Below are 17,121 nucleotides of genomic sequence, written 5' to 3'. Positions count from 1 at the left end.
TTTTGAATATCCATTAAAATGAATCTTTAGAACACTCCCATTTGTCATTGTGGAACAAAAATCATTTTCAGTCAAGATGACGGTTCTTTAAAGCGGTTTTAATTACTGTCCACAGACATGTGCATTTACAGTGCATTTTTACAGGGTACGCACATACAATTCAAGCAATTTACACTACAGAACATACAGCACCATCATTTTGGACTACCAAGCCATTCAAATCATTAAAAGCTTTCCGTTGGCGATAAGAGCTGCGTCCCTGTGGTAGTGTTGTTAATAACCCAAGTCTCTGACGTTTTTGTACTCCACCACTACGTTTCTTGCCCAAAGCATATGGAACAAACAGAAATGAGTAAAAAAAAAAAAAAAACTACAATATTAAAAAAAATGAATGGTTACTTTGCCCCCTCACCTAACAGGGTGACTCCACAAAAGGAAGGTCAAACATGTTACACCTGGTTGGCATCTTAATATTCCCCAAATCCTGAAGTTCAGTAATTGAATTGAAATTTAAAGAAGGGAATAGCAAAAATCTTGGTCCGTGTATCGCAGTCAGGGGTTCGCCTTGCTTTTTTAAAATCCATTTTGCATTGCCGTTTCCATTTTTGGGGCCATCTACTTCACCTAAATAAGAGAATGGGGGAGAAATCTGTTTAATTTAATTTAACTGAAATGTAAGTAAATACTTTTGGCTAATGCATTGTGTGTATATTGAATGAGAAGTTGATTAACTGTAGGAAAGACATTTATAACTACTGGTAGCACAGGGTGGATTTCCTCATAAAATTCATTATTAAACAAACACGGAGCAACGGGTGACCAAAGTCCCAGAATAACCGAATGGGCATCTAACAAATTGAATTCTACTGGTGACAAGGGCACAGGGCCCTCGCTGGCTTGGATGCGCCACACAAATACAGCTCAAACTAAGGAATATACTGAAGAATTATGTAAAAAATATACCATCAAACTACTGATAATGTGAAGTGCAGGTGAGAGGCCCAATCACCACACTCACCACCACCTGGGTAGCCACACTGTTGAGCCTCAAGCGCTCCTAATAAGAAGCAATTTTAACAATAAGTATCTTCTGGAATTTAACTAATACTACAAAAAGAAAGAGACAAAACCAGAAAAGAATATAGCAAAAACAGCAGTGGCTTACAATCGCAGCCTGGACTTTGAGCCTCCTGCACCTGGGCCCTGACGAGCTGGGAGACAAACCAAAAAGATCACCAACAGCCAAATCATTTGCTCAAGAACTGAGAATAAAACCACCTACCTGCTCTCGGAATTCTCAAGCCAGAGTGCAACAGCGAAAGGGACAAGCATGCTGACACAGCTTCATTACGTGAAGCTTTTACAGCCTGTCTAATTGGTGAACCAGGAAGTAGGAGGTGCCAAGGCTGACCTGAATCTATAGTAGCTCAGGAGGGACATTTCCTCACTGGCTACACAAAAAATGATTTATAATGGCAATAATTGATTTATGATCTTACAGGCTGAGCTTCTTCACAAACAAAGATGATCTTGTTTTGCAGTATCACCATTTAGATGATTTCATCAAACGCACCCAGTAAGCCGTAGATTAAATCATTACACACACGTGGTTTAATCCATTATATTACATTACATGTGGTTTATCTTTCATCAAAAGTGACGTACTTTTAGTCGCGTGTGTGACCTCGGCAGGCCAAGTGATGTCCAAATATTGCCCCATATCGAGAGAGAGGAAAGGAAGAGGTGTCTCACATCCAAAAAAATAATTGAAATCTATCTATACATCACATTTCACATATAAGGCTTAGAACAATGACATCAAAAACAATTAAAACAATTTAAAAAAAGATTTATTCAATAATGAATAATTAAATGTTGACCTGCATCTGTAAAACTAAGTAAAATAAATGTCACTCAGGAGTAGGAAGATTGGACTAAACGTCTTGGGGAGTAAAGGAGCTTTAATACACTTCAGAGAAGTTTGTGTTTTCCAATCAGAAGCGCAAAAGAAATTTCAGTAGGAAACACTTATGTCCCAGTATATCGTGTTTTTGAATACTTGCAACATTTGAATCATTTCTGCCGGTGGGAAAGGAGCCTTTTTGAAAATCTCACGCACACTGTGCACAGACACACATGGATCCATTTAGACTCTACCTTGACTAAAACACTAGCAAACTGTAGCACTAACAAATGGTAGCACTTAAACTGTACTTATAATGGCACTTTTCTATAACATGTTTTGAAACTGCTTATTTGATGAAAATTGTACTTTCTTGTTACTTGTTCTTCTGAGTTTGCATCTTTATGTGGAAATGCACTTATTGTAAGTCGCTTTGGATAAAAGCGTCAGCTAAATGACATGTAATGTAATGTCATGTCATGTAAAAATCCCCCCCTGCCATCAGAATGGACAGGCTGCCCTCTGCCGTTCGAAACGCGTAACGACACGGCATTTCCTCCGCCGTCAAGTTCTCCGCAGCACGCCAAGACACGGAGCGCTTCCGCCGGAACCAGCACGTATCGGCGTTGACGCTGACTTGACGTGCGCGCAGCCTCCAGCCCGCTAGGGGGCGCTCCCCTCCAATCTGCGACCTGAAACCACCGAAATAAAAACGACGAGACCCCCCCAGCTGTTTACCACGTCCGGCCAGCCGCCATTGCCCTGGCGCTCTGCTGCATAGACATGTATAGAAAGGCTAGATGGCTTACCGGCGCTGAGAGCCAATGGGACCCGACGACGTCACACGGCGGCCATCTTAGGACAGGACCGCTCGTCCAGTTATAACATTAAAGTCTATTGTGCATGTAGTGCTGAAATAACTATATTTTGCTCAATTTTCAACCGATTTTCAAACGGCTTGGTGTGTCACAAACGTCAGGGATGCGGCTATTTAACTGCATACTTGTGAAAAATTATAGCCACGGAGTTTATTAAGAAAATAGTATATTAAGTAGACTAGACAGGTAAAGCACTAGGTATACCCATACACACACACACAGTAATGATATCAATATTTATAAGGTACATGAAACATGAAATAATATTAGTAATAAACAAAATTGCACTAACATTATTAAATACATGTGTAAATTCATGTATAATATAAATCTGTAAATATAAAGTTGCCATTCTGTAAAATAAAGAGAAAAGAGAGAAAAGGTCCAAAGGCACACAATTAGAAAAAAAAAAACATTAAGACACAATTGGACACAAAACTCTTTCCATCAATACAATATAATCAATACAGCTCCCTCCCTCTCCTCCTCTCTCTTAAATGGTCTGAACTTACATAGCGCTTTTCTACACCGTCTTGGTGCACAAAGCGCTTTACAAAGCCCCACATTCACCCATTCACGCACACACTCATACACCACTCATTCACATGCAAACATCAAAGAAGAGTAGCAAACTAAACAGACCACCAGTTGAAAACCCATCCTTTAAGTGCACAAATAGTTTGCGCTACTGCCCTTTGAAAAGGACAGTTTTTGTGAGCTTCTGTCTCACACTGTCTTTCTGCAAGCTAAGCGTTGACATTTTCGCAATGTGGTGCAGCCTTAGCTTGAAGAAGAGGGACACAACCAGAGTCAAGAGTGTATGGTGGTGACTGTCAATGCCATATCGCGTGTCAGTGATGTGCTCCCCGAGCAAACGTAGAGGACCTCCAACAGTTTGATGGGTTGCGATCTCCTGGAATCTGCTACTGCCTGCCGAACAACCCACTCTGCTGCCCTGACGACCTTCACGGTGCCTGCTGATGGGATGACAAGACCTCCATTGTTTTTCAGCGTCAGCAGATGGTAGCTCTGGTCCTTACTGGCAGATTCAGCATCCATCAACAGGCTTGCCCGGCAGACATCACAGGAAAGCTTTTTTAGTGTGCGTCGCACCACAAATCCTGAAATCAATGGTGGACAGATTCACATTATAATGACTTTTTTTAATTAATAAGCATGGGGAAATGAATTAGTTATAGGCTAAATACTATATACTACTATAAAGTCTAACTCTACCTGAAATGTACACAAGCACATTTTCCACAAGACCATCAAACTTCTTGGGAAGATAGCTGTGGTCTTGTACAAGGGCAGGAATGTCTGCAAACGGGGAAGGGAGATCTTCTCCTTCTGCAGAGGACATGTCTACAGCCGACAGGTTGGTAGATGTGTCTATGCGGTAGGACTGAACAGCAGACTGATCAGCTGGTAGGGACTCTGTGTCATCCTGTGCTGTCACATTGCCTTTGCTGCTTGGTTTAACAACCCCACACCTGGCCATCAGCTTCCGGAAAATGTACTTGAAATGGCTGGCGTTAGGGTTGTTATTCCAGCCACCTTCAGAACAATATTTATGCAAACACACAGACATTCTAAATACTCTAAATAGTTTTTCTGACAACTCCAGATACTGTATATTTGAAAGCTATAAGATCATATGCTGACACTTTATGTGGCTGGTAAATATGAACTCTACCGGATGCTCTGATGGAGTTGAAAAGAAGCTCCAAGTGGTCCTGGCTGAATCGGTACGTCAGGACATATCGCTGTCCTTCGAGGAGCACGGGAATCATCGCCATCAATGTGTCAATGTTTATGACAAAGCCGAGGACAGAGAGCAACCTTCAAAAACAAAGAAGAGAATCGCAACAGAGACTAATTCACAGACAAGTAAATACATTATCATATGAATTATAAAATAATACGTACCACTTGAAGAGTGGGGCATCTCATGAACTCAGACAGGACAGAGCATCTTTTGAACGCGATGCAGACAGGAGGAGGACAGAGCATCTGAACATGATGCAGAAGATAGCAGAGAATTAGATATCCGGACAACCTCATAGACTAGGGATGCACTGAAACCCGTAGTGATGAACTATTGGTATTCAAATATAAAGTCTCATTATGATTATTACATTATAATTAAGAATCTGTAGTGGATATTGGTGACTACTCAAAAGTTAAATAGTTGTACTTGTGTCGGGGGGGGGGGGGGGGTATCAGTGCATCACCAACAGAACATTCTCTTTTTTTTTTAAAGACCTCTTTGTACGGTAGAGGGCTGTGCCATCTCCCATCCTCAAAGCGAGTAAGTAAACCCTGGCTCTTGACAAGAACTCCCTGGTGCTTGTCCAGTTCCGAGAACCAAGTGGGGCTTTGAACCCTCTGCCTCTGGGATTGCGGCTGTTCAAGATATCGAACAGCCTGTCCGTTATCTATAAACAAATATCTTAAGTGACTGGAAGCACTGAAATAATCACCTTAACTGAGTTTAACGTATCATAGTATACATCTAAGTCTGAATAATTTGATATTTAAACCTGAGATGGGGGTGTTCCTGGGCTAATTATGAGTTGCGGTAAGTACAAAAAGCTCATACTGTACATATGTGCTTGCATATTGCTAGACTTGAGGATACTTTTTTGATACTGATACACCAATTATATATGTGTATCAGTGTGTAAGTGTTGTGTTGTCATGTTTTTGTGAAATCTTAAAATCTGGAATCTGTCACCTGTAATAAATGCCATAAATTCCAACAGGATTAAAGCAATTAATCACTCAAATGTTCATAATAACAGTAGAATATTTGGAAATGACTTTGGATTGTGATGCAGATCTCTTGCTTTATTACCTCGATAAATTCTGCTGTAGCCTCACAATCTTGGAACACTGCATATTCCTTCAGATCCTGCAAGGTGCAGAGGGCCACTGCCACGGAATTACTGAGGGCCTGAGCAGCCAGGGAGACCTTGATTGAGATAAAATACAGAAATGAGGAGAAAATTAGCGCTACAAGATCCAAACATCAGCACCAGGATAAAAACACAAAGCAAATCATCATAAAAACATACCTTCATCTTCTGATTACCAAAGTAAACATGTTTATCAGTGACCCTATTTGCAGCATGCAGGCCACGATGTACTTCCAATTGATGGTGCCAGTGACGCTTAAAATTGGGCTGTATGCCTGCAGAATAACCACAGTTTTTAACTGCTCGCAAACATGCAATGTAAATCTGCATATTCTCCACAATTATGTGATAACACAGATTTCATACAATTAAAACATAAACAACTGAATATGGTCAACCAGAGAGGCACGTACCTCCAACATATTGCGCGTCAGCTTCAACATGTGGCTAGCGTCCATCATAACAAAAACCTTGTCACGGGTTCTTGGATGGGGGAAATGTGTCTTCAAGGGCTCACATGGTGTTGCCTTAAGGTCACAAGATCTGGCGCTGATGAAGCTCTTCCAGAGCATGCACAACTAAGACACTCTGGGTTTCCGGGGTTAGGCTCTTAGTCAAATAGTAACCAATTGGAGCCTTCCAGTAACCTTGGAGCCCAACGACCAGAAACACAAGAGCCTCTGAAGCTATGTCACTTTGATTTATACGATCCCCCATGTCCACAAAACCAGACATGGTTTGTGACTGTGGATCGTACTGAACATGCTTCTTTATGGCCATCGCATCCAACATCAGAGTGACAACCCCATATTTGGCCTCATCTTCTTGGCGCCGTTTTCCCAGCATGTCCAGCATCATTTTGTTGAGGCCAGGTTTGGCGTCCAGTGAGCTCAGCCACCTTGACACAATTGAGACATTGACCATTTAATTACTTACCCAATGAGCCACTAACCCAATCACCCCTATTGTGGACCCTGGACATACTAAAAAAACAACATCAAAATGTATTAGCACGACTTAGATCAGTAAGTTTAACTATTCATGACACTACAGTCTGTAGCTGAAGTTGTTACTGTAGTTGAAATTAGAGACGAAGAATACCTTTTCAAGGAACTGGGATGTGCAAGGTGAATTTTCAGGTCGTCTCTCAGGTAGTGATACGCCTTAGGACCATGCAGGTGGAGAGTGAGCGCAAAGTCTCTCTGGCCCTGGGTGTACTCTGCACCCCGTCTTGACAGGAGGTGAACCGGAAGATCTGAAATGTAACTAGAAAATGCATTTCCTGCAGAAAATGCGTTGGAATGCAGAAAGCTGAAATTAATTTCAAAAAGTTGCTTAAAGTACAGAAATGAAAAAAGCTGAAAGTATTCTAAACATTGCGGAAAGAATAGAAAAAGCTGAAATACATTTAAAAATTGCTGAAATTACAGAAATGAGAAAAGCTCAAATGAACTTGAAACAATTGCAAAAAAATTGAAATGGGAGAAGCTTCTATGAATTTGAAAACACAGAAATAATAAAAGCTGAGAATTAAAAAAATACATTTTTTGTAGTAATATAAGGTTTAGTACTATAGCTGTAATTGTGGTACTAGCAGCAGTAGAAGAAGTAAGTACTAGTTTCACTAGTATTTGAAAGCAATTGTGGTGTACCCATTGTTGAGGTACAGATAATCATTGAGGCTTTTATTTTGAAATAATGGAATTGGGTGGGGGGGGGGGGTTGGGAGACAGAATGTTTGTTATTCAAAGCAAATGGACTTGGTAAAATAGATTTGTACAGCGCTCTTCTAGTCTTCTGACCACTCAAAGCACCTTAACACTACATAACATCATTCACCCATTCACACACCAATGACAGGACCTACCATACACAGTGGCACCTGCCCAACCAGTAACTAACATTCACACAGTGTAGTCACAGCTAGAGGAACAATTCTGGGATCAAGTGTCTTGCCCAAGGACACATTGACATGCAGGTTAGCCGGGCCTGGGATCAGACCAACAACCCTCTGATTGGAGGACGGCCGCGCTCCCCACTCACCCACAGTCGCCCTAAGCTATTAAAACTAAAGTTATTAATTGATGGGCCTCATCAAACATTACAGTGGGAATTCCCTCCATTGGGGTTGAAATACTAGTAGTACAAGTAGTAGTAAAAGTCATTTTAGTAATAATACCAGTTGAAATACTAGAAGTACTAGAAATATTAGTAGTGGTTGTAGTACTATTTGAAAGCGCAATACGTATTCAACAAAACAGCTGAATCCTAAGCTTCATGTTTAAATAACATAATCATTGCAGCTTTTATTTTGAAATGATGGTATTGGGGGAGTGGGTGGGGGGGTTGAGAGACAGTATATATTATTTGATAGGCCTCATCAAACATTACAGTAAGAATCCCCTTCATGGGGGTTTGAAATGATGAGAGAAGGTGGAGAGAAGGAGGTCATGTCAGGCTGCACTAATCAGCTAATGAGGATCAGCTGTGAGTCACAGAAAGAGGCCCAGCTCGTTGTCGCGGCAACGGAGCAGCTGCGCTTAGCTCACAGACAGTTACTGAGAACCCACACCTCAAACAAATGCTTCCTGGAGCAAAACTGTTTGGAGTAGCCAATTTTTTTTTTGAGAGACACAAGACTCTACCGAACGTTTGAGTCTAGTTTTTATGTCTCTATGTGTTTTAAAACTGCTCTACCAGCAGTTTACAAAACATGGACCTTCTTTTGTTGTCTGATTTTGTCCTCACTCTGAGTGCACACTAAATTCGAAAGAAACCCCAAAACTAGTCAAACATAATTAGTGATTATGAAAAAAGTATAATAGATATCAACAAGCTGTTTTTTTTAAAAAATAACTGTTAAGACTTGTGTCACCATTTTAAAGTTTAAATGGTGTCTCTAGCTGAAAGATTGGAAAAGCTGAAAAAGTTGAAAGTTCAACAAGTTTTGAGAGGATTTGAAAATTTAATCCATTGGAAACCATGTTAAAAGGTTTGATGATTTTAATTTATATTAATTCAATTATAAGAGCTAAAAAGTCATAGCAGACCTCTCCTGAAGGAGCTGAACATTTTAATATTTAAATGGTCTTAATAGCTGAAAGTGTGAAGGAGTTGAAAGGGGGCGCGGAAGAAATAGAATAAGGCGGAATAAAGATTAGAAGAACAATACTTGGAATGCTTGAAGCATTCCAACTAATTAGAAAAGGTGATTTAGTAAGTCTCCTTTGATAGTAATTTTTATGTCTAACAAAGAACATAAAAAAGACAAAACATTTAAAGTCATTATTTATTTTACCTGAGTAGCATTCCAGCTTGTCATTCAGCTCTTCATTGATGAGGTTCTTAGCTTTCAGCTCCTCCAGAAGAGCCTTCATGTTCTTCTTGGCCCTCCTTACCCTTGCCAAGGCATTGCTCTTTTCCCGCCACAGTTCACGCGCTGTGGCCATGGCTGCATCAAGTTTGGCCTTAAGAGCCTTTGGAGAGGAAGGCATTGCATAAAAAAACAAAAAAAAAAAACAATAAATAATAAATAAATATATAATGAAGTTAATTAGGGTTAGGGTTAGTGTATTTGTTAGTGACATTCCTCATGTGTACAAATACTCACAACATCAGGTGGAGGTTGATCCTGCTCGGGGTACATGGGCTGGTTTTCTCCTGCTTTTCTTGAAGCGTTTGTGCTTCTTGGTGCTACCGGCTGAAAAAATAGTTAAATATTCAATTGATCTGTAATACACTTTATGTATTGCTAAACTTGCAGAAAGTGTGACATTAAATCACATTTAAATATCGATGCATCCATCTTTAACACCTTGTAATTTAGTTGGCCAATTGTACACGTACCCTCTGAAGATGAGCAGGGAAGTTGAAGACAGATGGAACAGGTCCAGCTTTGAATCCGATAGTCTGCCCTGTCCTGTCTGTCCTGTCCAAATCTTCATTTCTGAAGTGTTCGCTGCAGAGCAGTATGTTCTGTCATTAGCCACAAAACCTTCCCTTCTCAGGGCACGCTCCCACTGTCTCCGGCGCTCGCTACATTTGGGAAACCTTACAAATGGGAGAAATAGTAGTCAGATATAAATGATTGTTAACCTTGCACCTTTATATCCTTCAACACTGAGGGTATGGACTAAAATACAGTATAAAACATATTATCATTTTGATTCTATGTAGTGCATGTATGCAAATATATGTAGCCAATCTTGTAATGTTGTCTCAGAAAAAACCCAACAAAGAAATCCAAATGATGTAAAGATGTTTTTAAGAAACCAAACCACTTGGAAATCACGTGTAACTCAAAGCTATGTTGAAACGAAAGACTAACCCTGCCTCTCCCACCAATTTACAATTGCTCGGTGACTCACTTACGACCTCTTCACTGCTAGCCAGCAAATAAATACAACCACATCCACAAAATGACATTTAGACAAAAGATTAGGTTGTCAAGAAACGTTGTTGGTCTCAGGAAACCTGTTAATAATTGAAAATGTCGACTGTGTGGTATCACTTTAGAGTAGAGGGCAGCCATGAAACACACAGCTACGCTGCAATGTTAAGCGTTTCTCAAAACGTGAAGCTACAATTTAAACATCGGCATCAGCACAAATCGTAGCCACGTTAATAAGGTTTGTAATAAACCAAACCGTTTGTAAATCCGTCAAGAATTCAGCAAGTTACGAGCATTTTAGTTGGCGTATGTCACTCACCTTCCGTCCACAGCAGCGCAGTCTCCTGACCCAAGATGGCCGCCAAGTGACGACACAGCCGACTCCGCCTTGAGCCATCTAGCCTTTCTATACATGTCTATGCTCTGCTGTCACAACAAAGTGGAATCTCCCCCCCCCGTTCGAACCGATCAAGACGCCCGGATGAAAGTCACAGTCGCGTTGCAGCGCCGCGATCGATGACTGAGCCACACGACGTGCGCTGTGGACGTTTCTACTCCCGCTGCCCTCTGGTGCTGCAACGCCCCGCCGCCGCCACACGATGGCGCCAAAGGACCCTGTTTCCCACACACGCCCCCAAGCTGAACGCACGACATGCCCCCGTTATAGATGCTGCATCCCAAGCACAGAGCAGCCCATGAATTGTGTTTGACTCGTGGCCCCGCTAGACGGAGCTGCCAGCCGGCTGCACAGCCCCAGCGGCTGCCTTCCTCCCAGAGAGGCTGGAATCCTTCCATGTGAATAAAACACATACATATATCTATGTGTGAGCGTGTCTCTACACGCGGCAGAGCTCAAACGCGGGCCAGGGGAGCGGCCCGCACTGTCATTGACGATGCGTAGACATCAGTGAATGCGACGCTTTTATCCAACACAGTGACGGGCCAACGTACGCAGCGGCGCCCTGCTGCTCCGCCAGCTTCAGCCGCCGCCGTCTTCACCTGGATCCAACTCCTCATCTCAGCTGCTCCTCCTGCAAACAGTGTGGACCCTTATTTTTTAAATTCCCTCATTTTAAATTGGCTGACAATGACCTTCTGGCCTGTGATGAGGTGAAACATCTTGGACATTTCAGGGTCAGACATTTCTAATGTTATACTATGGAGTACACAAACACCCATATTGTATGTGTGGCAGTAAAAGCGACTCTTATGAGATGCTTATGGGAATGTGGATAATTCGATTATTTTAAGCCGTGTATACGGTATGCGACTCCCACGTTTCATTTATATTGGTACATAACAGTAATATAACTGTAGATACTACAGTAGTTTTACTGTGATGAAACAGTATTTGTAGAAGTTCCGCAACATTCTGCGTGCTGTTAATGGCTGCGCACTACCATTACTTAAAACAACGGCCAGGTAATACCTAGCACAGGTAGACTGTGGAGTCCACCCAGATAAATGGTGACAGACTTTACGTTACGTTCCCCTTTTATGCTGAAAACGATGTGAAGATTATCTTGAAGATTTCTAAAGACAACAGCTTGAACTAAAAATTGAGGCTACTACACTTTAAAGGTAAAAGAAAAGTCTGAAATCTGAGTTTATGATTCATATTACTGTCATCAAAAACCAACATCTTTCTGCTCTCCCTCCCCACAGAAGCCTCTGTGGATGGTGGTTCTATCTGATGGAGGTTGTCCCTGCAGTGGTCCTGCCGTACACTTGTTCTGCTACTTGTAATTACTTGTATCATTTCAGTTAGAGAAATTGAATGTATTGTACATCTTTTACATTGTTGATTCTGTACACATGACATCCATGTCAGTCTGTCCATCCCGGGAGAGGGATCCCTCCTCTGACGTTCTCCCTAAGGTTTCTTCCCTTTTTTCCCCATTGAAGGGTTTTTTCATATTTTGGGGAGTTTTTCCTGTGCCGATGTGAGGGTTTCGGGACAGAGGATGTTGCATGTGTACATACTGTAAAGCCCTCTGAGGCAAATTTGTAATTTGCGATTTTGGGCTATACAAAATAAAATGAATTGAATTGAATTGAGTCTTAGAATTTCCTAAGTTTAGTATTAAGCTACCCACATACGGGCTGCAGTGCACTCAGATGGATGTACTATCATGGATACAGTATATCTTTAACATCTTTTTTTAGTTGCATTTGTCGATAACAATGGATCCGTGCCGCCACTACCTGAGTTTCTGCAGGCTGCATTGTGGGTCGGCCATCAGAGCAGACAGAAGCTGCACGCCCAACTCTCCCGGGTGGTTGTAGCTCAGGTCCAGCTCTCTCAAACTGGACGAGTTCCAAGCTGATGCCAGGAAAGTGCAGCCTTCCTCTGTCACTCTGCACAAGGACACACTTAAAAAAAAACGCCCACTTACCACAACATTTCATCTTATTTATCACCGTATCAACAAACCGCAAAGACTAATACATTATTTATTAATCTGGAACTCACGAGAGTATCTTCAGTTGACAGTGAGGACTCTCCAGTCCACCAGAGAGCGTTTTGACTCCTACGTCCTGCAAGTCATTGTCAGATAGGTCCAATTCTCTAAGCTGGCAGGAGGCTGAGCTGATGACGGCGGTCAGGTCATCGGAGCTGTGCTGTGTTAGATTGCAGCTCCTCAGTCTGAACGATCAGAAAATACAGAAAGAATAATATTTTTCACACTTTCAATTTTTATTTAATCTGGACGAACGCGGTTGTCTCATTTTTACCTGAGTTTCTCCAATTTGCTGTTCTTCAGTTTCGTGGAGAGCAGTGTTATTCCTGCATCTGTCAGGTTGTTGTTGGACAGGTCCAGCTCTCTAACTTGTGATGGGTTGATATTCTTTGCCAGGTTCTCACAGCAGCTCACAGTGAGATTGCATGCATGCAGACTGGAAGAGAGAAAGTATAAGAAACGTAAGTCATGAAGACATTTAAAGACTATTGAGACCAGACGGTCGGCCTATTTTCATCACTGCTTACTTGCAATATGAGCTAAGTATCTCAACTGTCCAAATGTTTATTAACGACCGCTCGTATAATTTCTAGGGCCGGGACTCAATTAAAAATCTAATTAGAGGCTTTGTAATTAATTAATCAAAATGAATCGCATTTTAATTGCATAAATATTTGACCTGAGAACAGTGAGAAGTAATTTTTTTCACATGGATTTTTATTTTTGTTCAACCAATTACAGCAGACAAGTGTAGAAATAGCATATTTAGAAATATAGTACTTTCAGAAATTCAGGTAGCCTATAGGTAAGTAGACCTTCTGTAAACTATGTTTTTTTAAGTAGACCAATACTTTCAAGTACATTCAGAACATTGGTTATTTTTTCAGACGTGGACTTAGTTACCCTGGTCCTTAAACCAGTCATCTGGTGCAGTGTGGGTTGGGTGTGGGTCCTTGTACGTCCACGCTAGCTGCTAATTGTGTTGCGTTGAGGTGATACTTGAGGCTCGATGTGAATTCCTTGTTGCACAGCTTGCACACAACCACGCTCTTATCGACGCTTCCATCCGTGTGTTTATTATAAGAAGATTTCCCATTCACGGGGCCACCCGACACGGTCTCGTCAGCTTCTTCGTTCATGTTCACTGTGGTTTGTTGTTGTCTGAAGTCATGAACGCTAGTTGGTGCTCCAGTATAATCGGTCCCCCCGAAACTCATCCAGTGAGAAACGTTCCGCGGTGCAAAAAATAAGTGTAAAAATGCGTAAAAAATGTTTAATGTGTTATTTTTTAATTGTAATTAATTAATCTTAATTCACATTGTAATTAATTAATCTTAATTAACGCGCTAAAGTCCCGGCTCTAGTAAAAACGTGTTGGATAAAGTTGTCAATGAGAGATCAGAAAAAAATGATGATCACACTGGATCTCTCATGTGTCTGTCTCTCCACCCAACCAGCAGTTTTTCTGCAGTTTATGTTTGGCCCTCGCTCACAAAGCCACTGGTACACAGGGAGGTACACAGAGGCTGTGGTCAGGCACACGTCCGCCGTCTGTGTGAGATTGTGTGTGTGTGTGTGTGAGATTGTTAAAAAGTTACATGGACACAAGACGGCACAAATTATACCCCTACACGCCTGGTAAATATTTAGGCTGACACAATACTGTGGAAAGATGAATGTATGCGCATTGCCCATAAATTGTTTAAATAATGACCCAAGCCATATGCTATGTATACAGTATATCATTTCAAAATAAGCTTCAGACTGTACCATCATCAGTGAGATGCTTTGAAGACAATTCCTACCTCACTCCACACCAGCATGCTGCCAAACACCACCTGCAGGCCGTCAAAAAAGTTCTCCCCAATGACGATGACCATCGCCCCGCCGGTGGTCCAGCCCTCACTGGGACTAATGGCTTTGATGCACGGGGTGGCTGGCCAGAAGGGCAAAGCAAGAGTTACCCCAAGTCATTCAATTCAGCATGTACAGCAGCTGGAGAGAGGACGGTAAATCTCAGGCAGGTGTGTTGGAAGTGCTCTTTAGTTTTGGTTTATTCAATTCAATCAATCAATTAAAAAGCTCATCGCAAAACTTTCAGAAATGTTCATAGTTATTTAATTGTATATATGTGGCTTTGTTTGTGAATAACAACAAAAGCATCAAAAACTGAGAATTGGATCTATATCAGATTTTGCTTAGAAATCATATGATCTGCAATTGTACAGAATTGAAAAAGCTCAAGTGAAAACTGGTGTCCTGAGTACACAAATAGAAAAAGTATTCAGCTCTTTTAATTGAGAAAAAGTAGCAGTACAACAGTGTAAAGAAACATGGTCCTACACTTAGTTTAACTACATAGAAATATGGATGCATTATCAGTTAAATGTACTAAAATGACAGCATTAACATGCAGGAAATGGATGGACTTCTTCATGTTTGAATTTGATTTTTTTTTTTTATCGTCTTAATGAATGCATTAATTAGCTCATCTAATGACCACTGGTTATGTTCGATGTATCACGGCGATTAGAAATGGACATTAAGGAACTCAAGTACCTGCTGTTACAGTGTGTTGAGTGTGAATGATGAAGTAGACACGTAATAAAACTGAAATGAGGTGTAACATTGTAGTGTTACGTTGTCACCGTCTCACCATATTCCATAGTATTCTCCACAGACTCGCCGGGCTCCAGTCTGCGGGCCCTTCGGCCGTGCTTAGAGTTGTTGTGGACAAACATGTTGTCAGACACTGCCAGGACGTGGCCATCTACACTCACGGTGCTGGACAAGACCACCTGAGAGAAAGAAAGAATTGAAATCTATCTATACGTCACATTTCACATATAAGGCTTAGAACAATGACATCAAAAACAATCAAAAAAATATTTCTTCAATAATGAATAATTAAATGTTGACCTGCATCTGTAAAAGCCTAAAATTCTGTGAGGAGACTGAGATAAGTGTCACTCAGAGGAGTAGGAAGATTGGACCAAACGTCTTGGGGAGAAAAGGAGCTTTAATACACTTCAGAGAAGTTTGTGTTTTCCAATCAGAAGCGCAAAAGAAATTTCAGTAGGAAACACTTATGTCCCAGTATATCGTGTTTTTGAATACTTGTGTAGCACCCGTCCCATGTAACTATATAGTAATAAGTGGATCTGCTTGGTGTAGTAGTACTATGGGCGGGGCCCTGGGTTCACTTGTAAATATAATGGCGCAATTACCTGGTCTTATACAATTTGTCTTATAATTATAGATCCCTTATTTTGTAAACTAATATAACTGGCGGTGCCTCCAATAGAATTTAATCAATAAAACAAAAGGTTAATGATTCTTATTAAAACCTATTATCATATGTTTTAATGGTGTATTACCACTTTTACCTTTTAACCCCCTCTTAACCGAACACTATTACACTCAACATGGCAAACACACTTCAAAGGCATTTACAATTTGGCAAAACAGTTTGGCATTTATTACACTTCAATACGATCAATACAACATGCCCCCCCCACTTTCTCACACCCATGACACACCAAACCCTCGTTGCAGGCCTGAGTCGATGCTTGGGAGCGTTGAGACCTAAAACTTAATGGCCGCTTCACTTGTTCACACAAGCAATAAACAAAAAGAGCAGGTGAAAGTTAGTCAGTACTCACGTCTCTGGTTCCCCATTCAAAGGAGAAGATGAGCGGAATCCGGGCGATGGACGGCAGGCAGAACCCGGGAGAAAAAACACACCAGCAAACTGTCTACAACCGGAAGCGCAGACGCGGGAAACCGTTCTTCTTAGTGGTCCACAGGAGTTTTTCCGATCCTCGTCTTAGATGTCCGTCTCCTGAATCAGCTAAACACACATCCATCTGCTACGTCATGTCGATCTAGCAACACTTGTCTCATCAACTGAATTCACAGCAAAGTTAACAGTATGAAAGCCGAGCTAACCTGTATTGCGCTTATGCTAATAGCTAATCGCGATTAGCATCATAACTTGTTTACACTACAACATTTAGTCACAGTATAGCAAACAATGCACAACCACATCATATTTACCTCGGGCAGGTCACCACAATCCAAACCATAGGCTAACTGGTCGTCAGCCGTCAAGTTATTAATAGGATCTCCGCTTAGACCATTGCAACTTTACCTAACGGTGAATGACTCTTCTCTCTTACACAGATACACTGAACCTGACCGTTTACGCCGAAGTCCCACCCCTTTTTCCCGAGAACGGAGCCGGATTGGCTGCACTGTCAGCACTAACCAATTAAACACAAACAAAACAAAGATTGACTACTGCCACCAAGTTAGACTGTTAGGGTAAACAAACGAGCTGAATCATGCACATAACACACAAACTATACTCATTTACATAAAAGACAACCTTGAAACTGTAAAAATAAGGCTGTTATTGGAATAGCTTTTATTCACCTGTATCTTTTGCAATATATTTATGCACACTTCTAACTTGGTTTTTAGAAAACTATTTACATCCTGATGTCTGAGTGAATTTTGTGCCAGGGCTACACCTGCAACATTTGAATCATTTCTGCCGGTGGGAAAGGAG

At 41.3% G+C, this 17,121-nt stretch overlaps 1 protein-coding gene and 1 long non-coding RNA gene across 2 annotated transcripts in view; both read right to left on the bottom strand.

Annotated features, from left to right (window-relative positions):
- LOC119197362 (uncharacterized) overlaps window positions 1-1,829 on the bottom strand; it is a 2,385-nt gene extending 556 nt beyond the window's left edge. The window contains exons 1-3 of the long non-coding RNA XR_009957004.1: window positions 1,283-1,829; window positions 1,166-1,211; window positions 1-624 (exon numbers count right to left, since the gene is read on the bottom strand). The exon at window positions 1-624 is cut by the window's left edge and continues 556 nt beyond it. This is a non-coding gene — a long non-coding RNA (uncharacterized LOC119197362). The remainder of the gene's footprint in view (window positions 625-1,165; window positions 1,212-1,282) is intronic.
- Window positions 1,830-9,757: 7,928 nt separating this feature from the next.
- LOC119225261 (ribonuclease inhibitor-like) lies at window positions 9,758-16,863 on the bottom strand. The gene is made up of 8 exons (XM_062564844.1): window positions 16,608-16,863; window positions 16,214-16,401; window positions 15,208-15,349; window positions 14,357-14,487; window positions 12,826-12,987; window positions 12,563-12,736; window positions 12,295-12,462; window positions 9,758-11,120 (listed from the first exon to the last, which is right to left on the bottom strand). Exons 3-8 carry the CDS (start codon window positions 15,319-15,321, stop codon window positions 11,108-11,110), a joined length of 762 nt encoding a protein of 253 aa, XP_062420828.1. The 5' UTR covers window positions 15,322-15,349; window positions 16,214-16,401; window positions 16,608-16,863; the 3' UTR covers window positions 9,758-11,107.
- Window positions 16,864-17,121: the final 258 nt, after the last annotated feature.

The sequence above is a fragment of the Pungitius pungitius genome, chromosome 10 (genome assembly GCF_949316345.1).
Source record: "Pungitius pungitius chromosome 10, fPunPun2.1, whole genome shotgun sequence".
In the NCBI taxonomy this organism is placed as follows: domain Eukaryota; kingdom Metazoa; phylum Chordata; class Actinopteri; order Perciformes; family Gasterosteidae; genus Pungitius; species Pungitius pungitius.
This window is presented reverse-complemented; position numbering and strand designations above follow the sequence as displayed.